General features: G+C 48.3%; 1 protein-coding gene across 1 annotated transcript in view; it reads right to left on the bottom strand.

Moving 5' to 3' along the window:
• The window catches only part of LOC138121202 (rho GTPase-activating protein 39-like), a 56,708-nt gene extending 39,412 nt beyond the window's left edge, over window positions 1-17,296 (bottom strand). Inside the window, exon 1 of the mRNA XM_069034461.1 lies at window positions 17,192-17,296. Coding sequence (XP_068890562.1) covers window positions 17,192-17,202 — 11 coding nt within the window. The 5' untranslated portion in view covers window positions 17,203-17,296. The remainder of the gene's footprint in view (window positions 1-17,191) is intronic.
• Between the last annotated feature and the right edge of the window lie 280 nt (window positions 17,297-17,576).

The following is a 17,576-nucleotide window of genomic DNA, read 5'->3' as shown; positions in this document are numbered from 1 at the left end:
GGCTGAGCACTGGAACAGGCTCCCCAGGGTACCAGTCACAGCACCAAGCCTGTCAGCTCAAGAAGCATTTGGACAACACTCTCAGGCACAGGGTGGGATAACTGGGGTGTCTTGTGCAGATCCAGGAGGTAGACTCAGAGATCCTGATAGGTCCCATCCAACTCAGCATATTCTATGATTCCTGAGCGTCCACAAGAAGGCAGTTTGTGGTGAATAGCTGTGTCACTGAAAGCTCTCAAAAAGGGTCTCAGTTGTTTCTTGGAGATGCTCAGGAATAACCAGTTGGGCTGCAGGAGGTAGTCCCTCATGGCATATGCTGCCCCCCTAGGAAGACTCAGCCCTTGGCAGCACCTCTGGAGGTACTACAGACTGTCCCAGGAAACGGGGAGAGCAACGATAAAAGAAGGACGTAGTCACTCACTGTGGACATCACAATTACTCCTTGCTTTGGACCAGCCTTTTGCAGGGCATATGCTGATTTCTTCAGCCTCTCCAAGGAGGTTGGTAGGATAAAGAATTCCCTGTTTTCACTTTCTCTCCATTAACAACAGTAGGTTATCGATCCAGCAGGTCAGGGAGATCAGGGGAAGCACAATATCAAAGACAGTAACATCTGAAGCTGCAAGTTTCAAGACTGCCAAAAAAACTTTCAAGTTGGTGAGGAAGGGGAGGGAAGGTTTTACAGTTAATAGCTGTATTAACTATTAGCTGTATTATAGCTCCTCCCTGAATGAGAGGAGACTGGCCTGGCAAAACAACTCCTTCCTCTGGAGGGATGAAACTGGACAACTGCAGCTGTGACTTGTGTACACCAAGAACCAGAGCTGAGGACAGACTCCTGACCCCGGTTCACGGGCACCCATTGCAGCCTTTCACAGATGCTCAGGCTCAAGTGGAACCACCACCTTAAGCAAAAGCCCAGTTTTCACCTTTACCACAGCTCTTTAAAAGGTGCCAAAAGACCTGGTGATGGTATTTTTGACACAGTTCCTACTCAAAGGAGATTCATGCAGTCATGCTAATGCAGCTGGGAAAAGTGGACATGCATTTGGGGGGTTTTAAACTCAGCTAAATTCAACTAGTGCCAAGAACAGTTGAACTGCAATTTTAAATACTCAGGGTTTATCTTGTTTAAATAAGCAGGAGGCAGGTAAAGAAATCATGCAGACCAGAGCCTGGCCCAGATCACGTTTAATTTGCGCCAGGTTCTCCCCTTGACCAAGTCAGACTGAAGAAAACACTTAAGCTACTTTGCATAGCTGGAGGAGTAAATATGTGTCATCTGTTTGTCCTGGTTTAAAAGAAGGGGAAGAAAAGAGCAAAAAAAAAAAAAGAAAAGGAATTAAAAAGAAAATTGAGACTTGTCTTTCTTATAAATGGCACAAAAGAGACATCTCAGGTCAGGAGGAGGCTGCAGAGCTGGCAGCACTAGACAGGATCTCCAGAACAAAAAAAATCCAGGAAATCCGCAGTGTCACTTCTCCCCGCATTGATTTAAAATGAGCTTATTCCTTGCACTTGGTACATGAGGAAGAAGGAGCTTCCTGGCTATGATGGGGGGAAACACAGTTATTAATAGCATCACAATGAGCGAGTATCAGAAGTTATGTTGCAGCTCTGGAAGATCTTGGCTGGTTCATGAAAATATGTGTTGCCATGGCAGTAATTGCTATACATGGTAACAGTGAACAGTGGGGTGAGAACAATACACTTTTTGATTTGATGCCCAAAACAAGTTCCTTTTGTTTTCTCCCACCAAAACCCCACACATTTATTAGCTTGTGTTCAATCCAAAACTGAGCTTTTCACTTTCAGCAGTGTCAAGGAAGACAGCAAAAAGAGACAAATCCAGGAAGACATCAAAGCAGGCACCACTCTCTGTCCTTCTGCAGTGGCACGGCTGATGGATTGGGGCAGAAACCTGGACCACATTCAACTTTGCTTTTTATTCGATATCCACCTAGACAGTCTTCATCTGCCAAATACTATTTGCCACTGATAAAAAAAATAAGAGCAAAAAATTGTAGAGGCACTTAAAGCAAGGCCTCTTCAAAGATGGGGTGACCCGACATTCAATATCCAACCTGGCAGCAGACCACAATGATGTTGTGACTGTTCTGTCCTTTGCTTCCCTCTTTGCTGTTCCCAGCCTCCTCTTCCTTTCCTGCAGCACTGCTGAGCACCAAGCACAGGGTGCTGACACTTTCCAGGACCACCTGTTACTCTCAATTCATTCCTGAATTTCAGTGCTCAGGATTTCTTCCCTCATTTGCTATTCCCCAGCCACCACTTTCATCCCCATTTCTAGATCAGGTACAAACACTGTGAGCAGCAGAGATCCCACCCCAGCTCCCCGAGGACTTCCCTCCTCTGTAAAGACCATCTACTCCTCATCTTTGCAGCCTAATAATCATTTATTCACCCATGCATCCCATGATGGACTTTTCCTTGATACCCTGTGCCAAAACCTTTCAGCGAGGTCCACTGGACCACTCCACTTGATCACCCCTGCCACGTACTCAGAAACACCTTCCAAGTACCAGTGGAGTCACATAGCTCAGTTTTGGTCCACAAAAGCCCTATTGGCTCTTCCCCAACACGTCACATCTATTTATGTTCCCACTTAATGTTAGTTTCTGGAAACTTTGAAAAGCATAAGACATGCACCTTTGGAAAAACCAAGTGCCCCCTCCATTCTGCCTACAGGGGAGACACTCAAGGAGGTTTGTTAAGCAAAACACATAAGCCTGGTCATGCTCTTTCTCCATCTTGTCCCTCATTCCTCAAGAATCCACACATGTATTACAGATGCTAAAGGCACATGGCTGGCTGTTCTTCCTAGTAACTATCTCAGACTGGCTGTCCATAAATTTACCCAAACGTTTTTCAACATGATGATGCCTTTTGCATCCACAACCCCCAAGAACACTGAAATCAGAAGTTCATCACAGATTGTGTAAAATAAATGGCCTTCCTCCTATATGCCATAAACCAATCTCTTTTAGGTTTCACCAAGTGCCTATAATTCTAGGGCCACACAAGACTTGGTAGAAAAAATTCAACTTAATTATAAAAAGGGGAAACACTGTCCCCATCTTTTAAAAGGGTAGAAAGGAAGACCCTGGGAACTACCAGCCTGTCAGCCTCACCCCTGTACCTGGGAAGACCATGGAACAGACCCTCCTGGAAGCTCTGCTTCCAGGTGGAGGTGATGGAGGTGATTCAGGACAGCCAGCATGGCTTCATCAAGGGCAAGTCCTCCCTGACCAAGCCAGTGGCCTTGTACAATGGCACAGCTCCCTACACAAGGGGGGGACACAGATGTCCTTTATCTGGACTTCTGTAAAGCCTTTGAAACAGACCCCCACAACATCCCTCTCTCTAAATCAGAGAGGGATGGATTGGATGAGTGGACTATTAGATGGTGTATTGGTTTGGCACGGGCTGGCATTAGGTAACGGGGGGCCACAAAGATGGCTCCTGTAAGGAAGCTGCTGGAATCTTCCCACCATGTCCAGCAGAGCCAATGGCTGATGGCTCTGAAGATGGACATGCTGCTGGCCAAGGCTGGGCCAATTAGGGATGATGTAACACCTCTGTGATAACAGATTTCAGAAGAAATCAAAACAAAGTGGGGCATGCACAGTTTCAATTGCAGCTAGAGAAGAGGAGGAAGTGAGCACATGTGAGAGAAACAACATGGAGACACCAAGGGCAGTGAAGAAGGAGGGGGAGGAGGTGCTCCAGGCACTAGGGCCAAGATTCCTCTGCAGGCCAGGGTGAAGACCACGGTGAAGCAGCCGTGCCCCTGCAGCCCCTGGGGATCCAAAGGGGGTGCAGAGATCCACCTGCAGCCCCTGGGGGAGGTGCCCATGCCAGAACGGGTGGATGCCTGGAGGAGGCTGTGATCCAGTGGGAGTCCTGATGGAGAGAGAGGGCCCTACTTCCAGGCTGGAGCAGCCTGGCCTTGGAGGACTGCAGCCCGTGGAAAGAGAGACCCACAGTGCAGCAGTTTTGGGAGGACTGTGTGCCCATGGGAGGGACTGACAGTGCAGCAGTTTTGGGAGGACTGCTGCTTGTGAGAGTGGACCCACGCCAGGGAAGGTCACGGAGAACTGTCTCCCATGGGAGGGAGCCCATGGCCGCACAGGGGAAGGACTCCTCTCCCGGACCAGCGGAAGGAAATCTCAGTGATGGACTGACCAAACCCCCATGCCCTGTCTCCCTGCACTGTTGGTGGGAAGGAGGGAGGGGACTGGGGGGAGGAAGGTGTTCTGAGGGCTTATTTTACTTCTCATTATCCTCCTCTGACTCTGTTAGTAATAAATTCACTTCGCAACTTAAGTTGAACCTGGTTCGCCCTTGAAGTGTTTTATTCTCCTGGTCCTTATCTTGCTCATGAAGCCTTTGGTAATTTTTTTTTTCCTTTTCCCTCCTCTGCCCAGCTGTGGCAGAGAAGGGTGAGCGAGCAGCTCTTGTGGGTGCCTGGTGTTGGGCCAGTGTCAAACCATGATAGATGGATAAGAAAGCGGTTGGACAGTCACATGCAGAGGGTAGTGCTCGATGGCTCAGAGTCCCAATGGACATCAGTGACAAGTGGGGTCCCTCTGGGGTCCATACTGGGACCAGTGTTATTTAGTATCTTCATTAATACATGACGAGAACAAGTGTACCCTCAGCAGGTTTGCAGATGACACACCTGAAGGACAGGGCCATCCACAGGGACCTGGACAAGCCTGAGAAGTGGCCCACAGCAACCTCATGAGGTTTAACAAGGCCAGATGCTGGTGCGGCACGTGGGTTGGGTATCAGTCCCAGTATCGATCCCCACTGGGGCAGGAACAGATCGAGAGCAGCCCTGCTGAGAAGGATTTTGGGGGTGCTGGCGGATGAGAGGCTGCACACACCCGGCCGTGTGCGCTGGCACCCAGAAACCAACCATGTCCTGGCTGCATCAAAAGAAGTGTGGGCAGCAGGTCAAGGGAGGGGGGATTCTGCCCCTCTACTCCCCTCAGGTGAGGCCCCACCTGCAGTGCTGCATCCAGCTCCGGAGTCCTCAGTGCCAGACAGACATGGACCTGTTGGAGCCAGTCCAGAGGAGGCCACCAAGTTGATCAGGGGGATGGAGCACCTCTCTTATGAGGAAAGGCTGAGAGAATCGGGTTTGTTCAGCCTGGAAAAGAGGAGGCTTAGGGGTGACATAACTGCAGCCTTCCAGTTCCTAAAGGGGGCTTACAAGAAAAATGGAGAGGGACTTTTTTACAAGAGCATGTAGTGACAGGACAAAGAGGAATCGATTCAAACTGAGAGTAGGTTTCAATTAGATATTAGGAGGAAATTCTTTGCTCTGAGGGTGGTGAGGCACTGGAATGGGTTTGCCCAGAGTAGTTGTGGCTGCCCCTTCCTCGGAAGCATTCAAGGCCAGACTGGATGGAACTCTGAGCAACGTGGCCTAGTGAAAGGTTTCCCTGCCCATGACAGGGGGTTGAAACTAGATGATCTTTAATGTCCTTTCCAGGCCAAACTATTCTATGATTCTATTACCTCCATGACTTTGCATACCTTGATCATATGCTCTGCAAGACTTTTCTAAATCAAGGAGTCACAAATTTTTTATGCTCTCTCCTCATAAGGCAGCTGCTGTGTCCCTTAGTAGTTTTAATCATCTACACTGAAGTCTCTCTAACACCAGTGTCCTTCTCACAATGCAGAAATCAGAACAGCATGCAGCCTCCAAGACATGAACAAAGTGTTGGAGAGGGTCAAAATTATGTCCTCTGCTTTGTTATTAACTCCCTTGCTGATGGTGTCCAAAACTGATTGGTTTCTTTGGCTAGTATCACAGACAGAACTGATGATTTCAGAGAACTGTCAATGACTCCAAGCTTCTTCTCAAATTATAACCATTAGTTCCAGACTGAGTATCAAATAGGCCCAGTACAGGTAATTTTTCCCAGTTCACCCCATTTTCCTACACTGACACTTATCTGTTACATATTGGTCCACTTGCTTGGTTCTGTGAGGTCCTTACAGATTTCCTCACCTTCAGTGAGCTATTCAATCCACTCCGCAAACCTGAATGTCACTGCACCCCTCTGTACCTGAGGTTACCCATAAGATGCAAAACACTCCCAGCACTAGTTTCTCCGGCCTTGCTGCTGCCTCTTTCCCAGGCTGAAAAATGACCAGCAAGCCCTACCCTTTGCAGTCTGTGCTTTCACCAGCTCTCAGTCCTTAACAAGACCCTTCCTCCATGTCCACGGTGACTCTCTCCTAAAAGTCTTTGGCAGAGAAACTTGCCAAAGACTGTCTGAAAACAGAGATTCATGAAGCCTAGTGTCCTGCTCCCAGCATGCTCATCGACCTCCAGCAGATCTGTGGGGCAGAGGCAGGGCTTGTCTTTACAACAGCCCTGCTTACACTGCTGCAAGCTTGGCCATGCCTTCAGCAAACTTGTTCTTCATTGCAGAGACTTAGGCACAGGGGTCAGACCCAACAGTCCACGGAACCCTGAATACTCTCCACAGCCCTTCCCTAGCAGCACACCCTAACAAATACTGAGCCACTTCCCCAATTTCCTCAAGACTCTCCACTTTTAAAAATGCCATTGCATTTGCCACTACCAATTTATGTGATACCAAGGGCACTTTAGCAGCAGGATACACATGAAAGTATCTCAGCAATTTCAGATTTAAGATTCTTTGGCACTCTTGAGTACATGCTATCTGTTCCTTAGTTTCTTATCAGTTCCTCTATTTGCTCTAAAGCTATTTCTACTGATGTTCGATACAAGACAACTTCTCAGACAGCTCTTCTGTAGCAAGCCTGTAGTTTGCAGAGCTCCTCCACATGAGTCAAGATGGCCAAAAATGGTTTAGATTTTTTTGTGATAGCTTTATGTTCTGTGCCTCTCACACTTTGATCTCTTCTCCTGCCAGTTTCCGAAAGGCTTCTGATGCATTTGAAAGTTAATCATATTTGGCAAATTCACTCTTCAAAAGTCTTAATCTGGCCTGCCTTATTTTAATTTTACATGTAATCTGCTGAAATAGATAAGGTTTTGGTCTTCCTGCTTGGATACAGCTTCCCCTTTTTGGTAAACCTCCTTCTCATTCCACTATCCTTCTTTCCCCTGCACATTTCCTTTTTTTTTTTGCATCTTTCTTTAAAAGGCCAAACAAAAAAAGTCTGATCTATTCTTGTTGGAGGTATCCAATCTTTCTGAGCTGGTAATGTCATCACTAAATGATTTCCATGCCACCTCTGTTCCCATCAGCTCCTCTTTAGCCAAGGAACAATCTTAGGGTTCTTACAAGACAGCAGACAGCCCCTTTTTAGCAGGCTTGAGAGTAAACACCAGCTCTGTGGCCAGGCAGACAGGTCTCATTAATTTTATTTTTATGCTGCCAGTCATAAGGATCCCATTATAACCCCAGGCTTAGCATTATCATAACTATTCAGCACATATGTACTGAGTTTTCACAGGTAACTGCATGTTCACAGTTTCTAGATGCGCAAAACTAGATGGTTTTTCCAGCTGGAAACATGCTACACAACCAAAGCACCTCCTGAGGCAGCCACCAGGTGAGAGGTAGAGGAGCCAAGGCTCCTCCTTCCTGGGAGGAGTACAGGATGATATCAAAGGGCAGCCAAGATTCCAGGAGAGCAGCACCCTGCAACGGCATTTCCCTTCCCAGGAACTGCCACAGCTTGGGCCTTCTCCCTTGTTAATCTTCAGCACTACTGAGCACAGAGCTGTAGCCAAGGTTGAGGCCAGCAGGACCTTGGCAGGAGACATGCAAAAGACAAGAGGCTGGGCCCAATAGCTAACAAACTGCAAAACAGGTTTAGTCAGCAACAGGTCTTAATCTAAAAAATAAAAACATCATGGATCAACTCTTGCCTGAAGCACAGTAAAAATGAGGATTGCACCTCCCAGCTATTCATTCCTTTTCTCATCTTCTCGCACAGCTTAGCAGGTGTAAAGTTGAAAGATGAAGCCCGACACTGTCCTGCCTCTTGAGCAGCACAGAGAGCTCTGCTATGACAGAGCTGCACCCAAGAAGGGGCTGGCTGAATGCCGCCTTCAGCAGCACCCAGTTTTCAGAGTCAGCCACACTGATATTGCTTTCTGTTAATGGGCCCACATACCGCCTGTCCTAATGACAGGCTGCACTTCCCAGAGGACCAACAGAGTAGTCCAAGCTCTACAGCACAGACACAGCTCACTGTTAAAGCTCTTACTGCCTTTCCCAGGCAAACAGCCGCACCATTCAGGAGTGTTTACAGCTGTAGACCTATACGCAAAGCAGTACAAGGTCCTACCATAAGAAACAAACCCAAAATGGTAATTTCTGGAGAATACTGTTAATTTATGTAAAGTCCCTCAAATCTCTGCAGTCCATGAAACTGCTTTACGCCAGGTCTAGATGGAATTCAAAGGACAAGAAAGCTGCACTGCTGGCAGTTCTATGACAAATTTGTCTGTTCTCTGACCACCCACATGCTCTTGCTTGAAGAAATGGCTGCCGTTGTGAACAGCAGAGGCTTGAGCAATGCAATAGGAATTAACTGCATGCCGTCCTCCGCTTGTGCCAAGGGCCCACCACATGCCATTCCTGGGGGCCCAACTCTACTTTGGAGCTGGTGCCACGTGCCCTGGCAAGACCAGGGTAATAGAGCTGTCCAGGCCAGCTGCAGTGGCTATTTTATTTCACATCCAGAGTACAAGATGTACGTTGTATCAGGAGACACTCTAAAATAGGAAACTGTACTCTTCCCCAAAGAGATTCCACTGCAGGTCAAAATCAACACCTTTTGAACTCAGCTCACTACTCGAGCCATCCAGGCCAGGCAGGGGTGGGCACAACAACTACTGGAAGATGTTCATTTTTACATGTAGAGCTGAACTCTGGGTTGTTTCATTAAACCATTTGGTGATCACCATGCTGTTCACTCTTTCCCATCTGAAGTCTTTGCTTCCCGCTCCAGGGAGAGCAGGGTGGACAAAAGAAGCCCAAGGTGGAACTTCCCTGTAGCCAGCACAACTTCACCGAACAACAGGTTACCAAGAAGCTTCTCCCCCATGCACAGACAGCTTCCACAGCTCAAAAGCAGCTAAATCAAGAAAATAGTGAGTGATTTCATCCCTCCAAGACCAAATAAAGTTTAAGCACACAAATGCTCAGCTGTTAGAGCACTGAATGGCTGATGGGGAGCTGCCATTGCACATTGAGAGGCCACCTTCCTGGGGAAGAGTTATGGGGAGCCAGAGAGGCTGAAATCACTGACATGGCCCTGGCTGCCAGACTCATATAGCCTTCCCTGTTTCAAGAACAAGATCAACCCAAAGAAGTGCCCCCACTAAAGGAAGCTCTGCCCACAGTATCTCTTTGCCAGCCTCCCTCTTGCAGTGGCATTTGGAATTCAAGGCCAAAGTCACTTCAACAGCATCACATTCAAAGCTGGCTCAACAGACCATGGGAGAGGGAACAGGATGATAACATCATGGCACACTAAAATCAGAGTGGATGATTCAATGATGTACTGCAAATTCAATAATTGTCTATGACCCCCTCCCACTCTTTCCCCATCCCCAGCACTCATCATATGAGGACAGCAGAGCTCCTCAAATCCCTCACAGAGATAATTCAGCCTGCTAACTAAAAGCAGATGGTTTTCTCTTGCTTTAGTGAACTCAACCACTCTGGTGACAGGACTCAGAGCCAGAAAAAAAAAAAAAAAAAAGGTGGCAGTGAACAGTTTCACCTCCAGATCATCACTGTTTTTCTTATTTTTTATGCTTATTGCCATCCCAAAACAGACTTCTAATTTGGAAGTCTCCAGAACCTTAAACCTGTGTCTTAGACTAATTTCAAATTACAGCTTTAGTGAATTTAGGCTGGGTTGTCATACCACCACCAGGCATTTCCTCAGCAGCTTCTAAATCCTCTGTACAGAAAGGAGCATATCTGCTTTTCATCCTTATCTTCTGTGAATTTCAAACTAATTTAATGAAAATTAGAGTAGCTTATTTCAGGGGCAAGCTCTCTGAGGTGTTTCCAAGCCAAAACTGCAACTCTTCGGCCATTTGTACTCTAACTCAGGACTGCAGACGAAAACCCAAGGGCAGCACCAACCCAAGCACAAAGTTGTCCTCTAAGCCCCAATGCTACTTGCTTCCCACTCATTTTGCTGGGTTGATTAAATACAACTCAGCCATATCCCACTGTATTCAAGGATATAAATTACTAAGATAATATTCACTGTATTACAAGGGTATAATAATATACCCTTGTATAAGATAATATACCTCCACATTATGATGTGCTAAGCATCTGCCCTCAGGCCTACATTAAATGCTCCTCATGCCAGTTGCACTCCAGGCTCTGCACCTCAGCTCACAGCCATTTCACCATCTCTCTTTGCTTCACTTCATTGATTGGTGATGATCAAGAATTCATAAAAACACTTGGAGTTTCTCCTCTCACCCTAGCTTAGAGCAATGCTTGGAAGATCTAATAAAAAAATCCCAAACATAACCATTGGATCTAGGGAGCCAAGAAGAGCTAAACAATGTGGTTGACACACAGCTGGATAGCTGCAGCTATCAAAGGACTATCAAAGAACTACAATGTACATAAGGAAGAAATGGATGCAGGACCAGAAGAGGACCAAATACAACATTTACCATTTTATAACAAAGTGACCATGTAGAAACTAACAGCTGAACCTTGGCTTACTGTTTAAACACCTAGAAGGAAGACTCAGTGCCTGGATCACAGTATGACCACCTACAGTTCACTCCATGTCTGGAAACAACCCGGCACTTGATATTTCCCACGTGGCACCAATAGCATACAGGGGACAAGCCCAGAGCAGATAAGACTGCGTGGCGGAGTACAACCGCCCCAGCAGATTGGCAGGGGGGTGAGAAGTAGGTGCTGGAGCAGTTGAGCTGGCCAGGACCAGTGGGCAGGTTGGGGTTCCAACAATGTGGAGTCAGCCACTCCAGCCAGTGCAGAGGAACCTTTCCAGGCAAGGCTACACAGAACAGCTCACCCACTGCATTCCCTGGGCCTGTATTTAATTATTCAGCTATAAAGACTCCTGTAACTTTTTCTCTGACCTTCCTTTGTGCCTGAAAATATTTTACACCAATTCATCCTTCTAACCTGAGCCCTGGCTGCTTGTACACAACACATCACACTGCCTCAGAGTCAGAAAAACCCAAGACAGCTGAACTCTGTGTGGTTAAAAGGGGATTTGCTGAGCTCAGTCTCAGCTCATCAGGCAGCATTGTGCAGGGATTTTCTTGGTATCACTAGTGATGGAGATGGTAAGCCTCTTTGTTTATTTTGTCCCAGATGAATGACACAAGCAAAAGCAAACAGAAAAAACAGACCTACAGAACAAAGAGGCTATCCCTGCTACAGAGCACCTGGCCCTGGCCCACAAGTCCATGATGACACAAAATCCCATTACAATGAGTCTTTGCTGCCTCTGTAACAGGTTTCCAGGCAAAAACCAGCAACCTTGTTTGCTCAAGTAGGAAACAGCCCCATCTGTCAAAGCAAAGTGCTTTATGGCAGTGTCCCACAGCTGCGAAGTTACACACACAGGTGAACCCAGCACAGGTTCGTGTGGGGGACCCTTCCTGCTTGGCTTGTTTGGTTTTGGTAGATCATAAACCCTGCAGCTAAGAAAAAGGCTGGTTTAGAGATGCCCAGGACTGCTCTGCTTCAAGTTGAGACAGGAACACACAGCAAGTCTGGGGAGTACAGGGTGCTCCCTGTTCACTTCATCCCATGTTGGAGCACTTGCCACTGAGGAAGTGCAGCAAGAGCTTGGCTCAGGGAGCTGAGTGCAAGCAGAATACAAGAGGGGTAGGAAAATACACCCTCCTTGTAGAACCAGATTTCTATTTGCCTCTGATGGTTGATGAAGATGTCAGCAAACAATTTTATTAAGACCTCTTTATTTCAGAAGTTCCAGCGCTCTGTAGCATGGAGCCCTTGCTGGAATTTCATACAAGACCTAAAGTACAAAGAGACAAAAGAGCCCCAAAAAAAAAAATAAACTCAGCATCTCCAGCACTTTTGTCTTTCAGTGTGGTTTTTTTTCAGGAGAAATTTTCTAAAGCTGATATTGTCCAACTCAAGCCCCTTCTTTTTGCCTGAAGCATGTAAGACGGGGAGGCCATGTCTCCTTGAGCTGCTACACAAGCCATGCCAACACTCCCCTGGGAATCACAGAGTCCTTTCCCTCTCCCATGCTTCGCTGCAAGCAAACAATCTGGACCTCCAGCATCCTCATTTTAAGTTTTCCAAATATCTCTTGGCTGTGTGTGCTGCATAACCAAAAAAATGGCAGCTGACAACACACAAATAAAAAAGCTTGGGAGAGTAGCTGGAAGATAGCTGACACCAGCTACACTGAAATTTACTGGGCTACACTCAACTGGAAATATAAAACACTTAATCCTTACAGCAGTAACCTCAAACCCTTGGAACAGTAACTAGGATGAGAGAATATATACCAAATAATGGTATTTCCATTATCCCATGAGACAAAGACCAAGTGCAAAAGAATTTTCTTTTGACCTACAGTGTCTCTTCCAGATGTATGAGCCAGATGGACCTCACAGCTGCTGCTTTAGTTAATACTCTCCTGCCACTCCAAGAACTGACTGTTTTAAGAAACTGTCCAAAGCAGAAGATTACTCTTCCTCATGAAAAGCATAAAACCCATCCAACAGACAGCTTGCTTCAATGGATACTCACGACTGAGCTACTAAAAAGGACAAGAAATTGTTTGCTCATTAAAGCTGTCTTTCCTACAAGGGAACAGCCTTCCTTGGCAAAGGCAGGAATTAACATCAAATATGTAAGTAATGACAGCAGAACTCAGAAACCTTCTATGAATCCAGCTAAAACCAAATCCCAGTGCCTGATCCAGAATTTATTTTTATTACAAATAAGAGGCACTTCATGAACTATTTGAATCTGCCTGGGGGACTTTTTATAGAAACACAAGCCTAACATGTCACAACAAGGCACAAATAATTGCACTCCACCTAGGAAGGACTGATGGAGCCTAAAAGGAACATTTCAAATTCTGACCTATCTATTTGCTGAAAGCTTGCAAGCATCTCTTCCTAATTGCATCACCCACTGAGAAAGCCATTTGGGGAGTACAACAGGAATAGAAACACTGGAAAAGGAGACTTCAGGTAGGAGGAAACACTCCTTCTTTCCTTTGAATTTCTGATTAGTTTCCATCAGAAGACTCAGACGTCTCTGAAGGCATTTCCCAAAGACCAGGCTTTATCTGCATAGTCAAACACTGGAAGGCTTGACTCCCCCTTAGGAGCTAGCTCTGGGCCATGCTGGGCCTCCTGATGGAAGCAGCTTAGAAAGGTTTTGGCAGTGATTGTAGACAGGACAACTACCTTGTCCTCCACAGCCCCTCTTCCACTTCTGCCAGAAGAGCTACTGGAGGAAAACAAACTCCTGAGTTCACTTAAAGCCAGTCATCCCTAAACCATTTCATCCCAAGGAAGCTGCCCTGGTTAAGCTCACCAGCTCAGCAGCATGTTTAGAGAAGTGGGGATGACAGGAGCGTATGGCAGAGGTCAGGCTTGCTGATAACCTCTCCCTAAGTGCACTTATTTCCACTGATTTTACAGAGCTAACAGAGACCTTTGCTATCCCAGTTCATTTACTGCCAAGTGAACTACCACAATGCCCATCCAGGAAAAGGCTCATCCAGCAGACCAGAGTGGGATAACCTGCTGGGGGGGGCATGGGCTTGTCCTGCAGTCACAGCAAGCTAGAGAGAGGATGTTTACTCATGGCCTTATTTAAGCCAACTAAGAAGAGGGTAAACTAGAACAGGACACATGGGCCCAGTTCAGAGGATGTGGAGAGCTCTGCCCTGCACAACAGTGAGCGGGCTTGGATGCCCTGCCAAAACCAGAAGACCCCTCTGCTACAAAGCCACAGCTGAGTTCAGACACACAGAGCCCATTAGCAGTTCCAGGGCAGGCTGATGAAGTGTCAAAGTTTTCACTCATTCCTAAACTAAAGTTTCTAAAAAACATGGAAACTGGTATTCATGCAAACACAAATTAAAGCCTGAATTAATCTGAATTAACTAAAACCCACAAGCTATACTAAAATAACTCAAGATTCAATAATAAAATTAAGAGTCCTCATTGTAATCACAAAAAACCTGATGAATCCCTTACATTTTGTATTAAGTTAAAACAGCCAGCCAGAACAGCAGGTTTCCTGCTGAACAAGCACACTCAGTACCATTCCCAGTCCTTCCACCCAGCTAACATGACTTCAGCAACCCCAACATTTCTGGGTAGGCTGGAAGATCTCCCCCTCCACCCATCCGGAGGCTGTTTAATTCAAACAGCCAAAATCATGCTGCTAAAACAGAAGGTCCAAACTGAAAAGCTTTCTTCTCCATAAATAAAATGGCAACCAAGTAGTACTGTTACTAAAGCATTTACCTGTCAGGAAATACAGATATGACACATATTACTTCAAAAAAGGGTTAATTAATATGAATATTTATTAAATGGCAGTGCCTGCAAAAAAAAACCCCTACCCTCATGGGACGAAAAGTCAGAATCCTACCACTGTTTATGCTTTGTTACCTTTAATTACAGAAGTAATTTCATTAAAGCTGATTCTGTGTATCTTACAGTTCTTTCGACAGTCCCTCAACTATGCTAATAATTCTTCCTCCATGGCTCTAAGAGGAAAAAAAAACCCCTTGTTTCCTGGTCTATAAAACTTTACCTGGTTGCCAGCAGGCAGTTAGCCCAATCCTGTGAAGGCAGCCCCAAAAGAATGGCAAAACGGATTCAAAAAATGCCTCAAAGCTCAGACACCAATACAATGAAATCCACAAGATTTTCTTATCCAGTAGGCAGCTCACTACAGGAATCCCAGGCTCTCCTTTCATCTTTGCACCACAGCCCATTACATTTTTCTAGAAATCAAGTAAATCGGTTGAATGGGAGGCATTTGCCTTTTGTGTCTCTAAAGCAGGGCAGTGCTCGGTGAGCCCTGTTCTGCACGGCATATTACACGTGCATGCCTCTCATGAGGATTTCTGCCACAAATCCAGTCAGGGCCAGGCTGAAAGCAGCCTTTTGCATCACAAGGATGACCATAAAATTCTCTGTTACAAAATGCACCAGACCCATGGACTGAGATCTCACTGTAGCTTATGTTCTCCCAGCTAAGGCCAAGACATCTGTTTCAGCTAGGCAAACCTGTTGTGAATGCAGATGGCATGAGAACTATCTGACCAAAATCCTGGCTTCTAAATCTGCATTCCTGTAATCTGCTGTGATCTCAGCATCATGCCAGACAGCCTCCATCCAACTGACAGGAAGAGTTGTCTCACCAAACCAAACTCAAAAGCACTAAAGAAACAGTCAGTGGGGGATACACAGGAAAAACACAGTGAAATCCAGCACAAGAAGCCCTATACTCCTCTGCACCAGCTAGTGGAATGATAGCCTCAAATCTACAGGATTTTGTCAGGTTTTACAGTTTACCCCAAAATTAGGAACCTACAACCTCGATCTCTGAGCACTGACTTGGCTGTCACAAGCAGGGAGGCAGAAGCAACTGCTGTGAGTTGCAGCTGCTGACAAAATGAGAGAATGCTGCTGTGCTCATCATTTTGCTCTGACTGAATTCTGGTATTCTAGGGCCACCCTCCACAGGATTCACTATCCCTTCCCAAGATGCTCCTTACAGGATAACTCAAACCATGGTCTGCTGCAGGAAACACAGAAGGAAAAAGAAATAAAACAACTTCAAATGCAAGAGAAATAAAAAATTATTCCAAACACCTTGCATTATCAATGAGGCACTGAGAAAAACAGCAGTGCAGCTCTCCCCCAGACAATGACAACGTGAGAAGCCAGCTGAAATCCGGTACCCCTGGGGAGAGTCATGCTGCAGGAATGTTAAATCGGCCAAGTTTTTAATCTAGATGAAAAACACACTGGCAGACCAGCGCAACAGAAATTGGCATCGGCAACAGGGAGAACGGTGCTTCTGCCAGGCTCTGCACTTTCCTCCTGGTAGAACCAAACTTAATTCAAACCACTTCTGGCCGGCGATCCCAGGTGCGGAGAGACCAGGAGGAATTCTCCTTCAATGGTGTTATTCACTGGAGCCGTAAAATCCGCCTGCGTTTGTCGGAAGCCGGATGCAGCCTGGGAAACTGGCCTGGCTACCTGGCCCTCCATTTTCACTGCCAACAGGTGATCTTGGCTCCCTACCCTCTTCCAGGAAAGGACAGAACCCACTCCTGGTCACAGTGCAACAGCCACGCCCGATAGTATTTGCACTATCATTTTGTAAAAGCGTTTATTTTTTTAAGCGAGAGAGGGCAAAGCTACGGGGGCACCCAGCCCAGTGCCGGCGAGCCCGGGCTGGAACGGGCACAAAACCATGGTGCGTTCCCGACGAGCCGCCCGTCTTCGGAGGTGCGAGGGCACCCGACGGAGTCTGGCCGCAGCCTCCGGTGAAGCGCAGGGGCCAGGCAGGAGGAAGGATTCCGAGTCAGGGCCAGGCCGGCTCCGCTCAGCCGAGCTCACGGCCGCCCGCCTCGCTCGGAGGCCGCAAACAGCACAGTCCCGGCCCCAGGCAGAGGCCCCGGCGGGAGCTGGAACGGTGCGAGAGGGAGCTCCCCCCCGGACAGTCCGGTGCGGCGGGAGGCGGACCGGGACCACCGTCCCGCACGAGTCTGGCGGCACGGCACGGCACGGCACGGCACGGCACGGCACGGCACGGCGCGGCACGGCGCGGCACGGCGCGGCACGGCGCGGCACGGCACGGCTCGGCACGGCTCGGCACGGCACGGCACGGCACGGCACGGCGCGGCACGGCACGGCACGGCACGGCACGGCACGGCACGGCACGGCTCGGCACGGCTCGGCTCGGCACGGCTCGGCACGGCTCGGCACGGCTCGGCACGGCCCGGCTGCCTTTCACCTGCCGCTTCGGCTTGCCCAGCCCTGCGCCGCCCCGTCCACCCGAGCCGGGAGTGGCTCCCGGCCCCGGCCCCAGTCCAGGCGCAGGCCCACAGCCCCGGAGAGCGGCAATGCTCTCTCCCCTCTCCCGCCACTCAACAGGTGCGCGACAACCGCACTCACCTCTCCGCCATGGCCGCTCTGCCCGCGAGCGAGGCAGGATGTGAAACCCGATCTCGGCCCCGCCCGGGGGCGGTGCGGCCCGGCCCGGCCCGGGACCCCCGGCCGCTCCCCGGGTCCCTCTGCCGGGGGCTGCTGTGCCGGGACGGGGCGGGGCGGGGCGGGGTGGGGTGGGGTGGAGTGGAGTGGGCCCGGCCGGGCCGGGCCGGGCCGGGAGAGGCCGGCGGGAGTGGCGGAGCTGCGGGTCGAGGACAGCCCCTGGCGGCGGCCGCTGTCGCTCCAGAACCCGACCGAGTCTGCCGAGCCCTGGCGTCGCGGAGCCCCGGCATGGTCCGAGGGATTGAAACAAGGAGAGTGGAAGCGGAGCCGGGACATCAGTTTTGGAGCC

Source organism: Aphelocoma coerulescens, chromosome 20, assembly GCF_041296385.1.
Source record: "Aphelocoma coerulescens isolate FSJ_1873_10779 chromosome 20, UR_Acoe_1.0, whole genome shotgun sequence".
Lineage (NCBI taxonomy): Eukaryota > Metazoa > Chordata > Aves > Passeriformes > Corvidae > Aphelocoma > Aphelocoma coerulescens.
The sequence above is the reverse complement of the archived record's forward strand: the minus strand, read 5'-3'. Positions and strand labels throughout refer to the sequence as shown.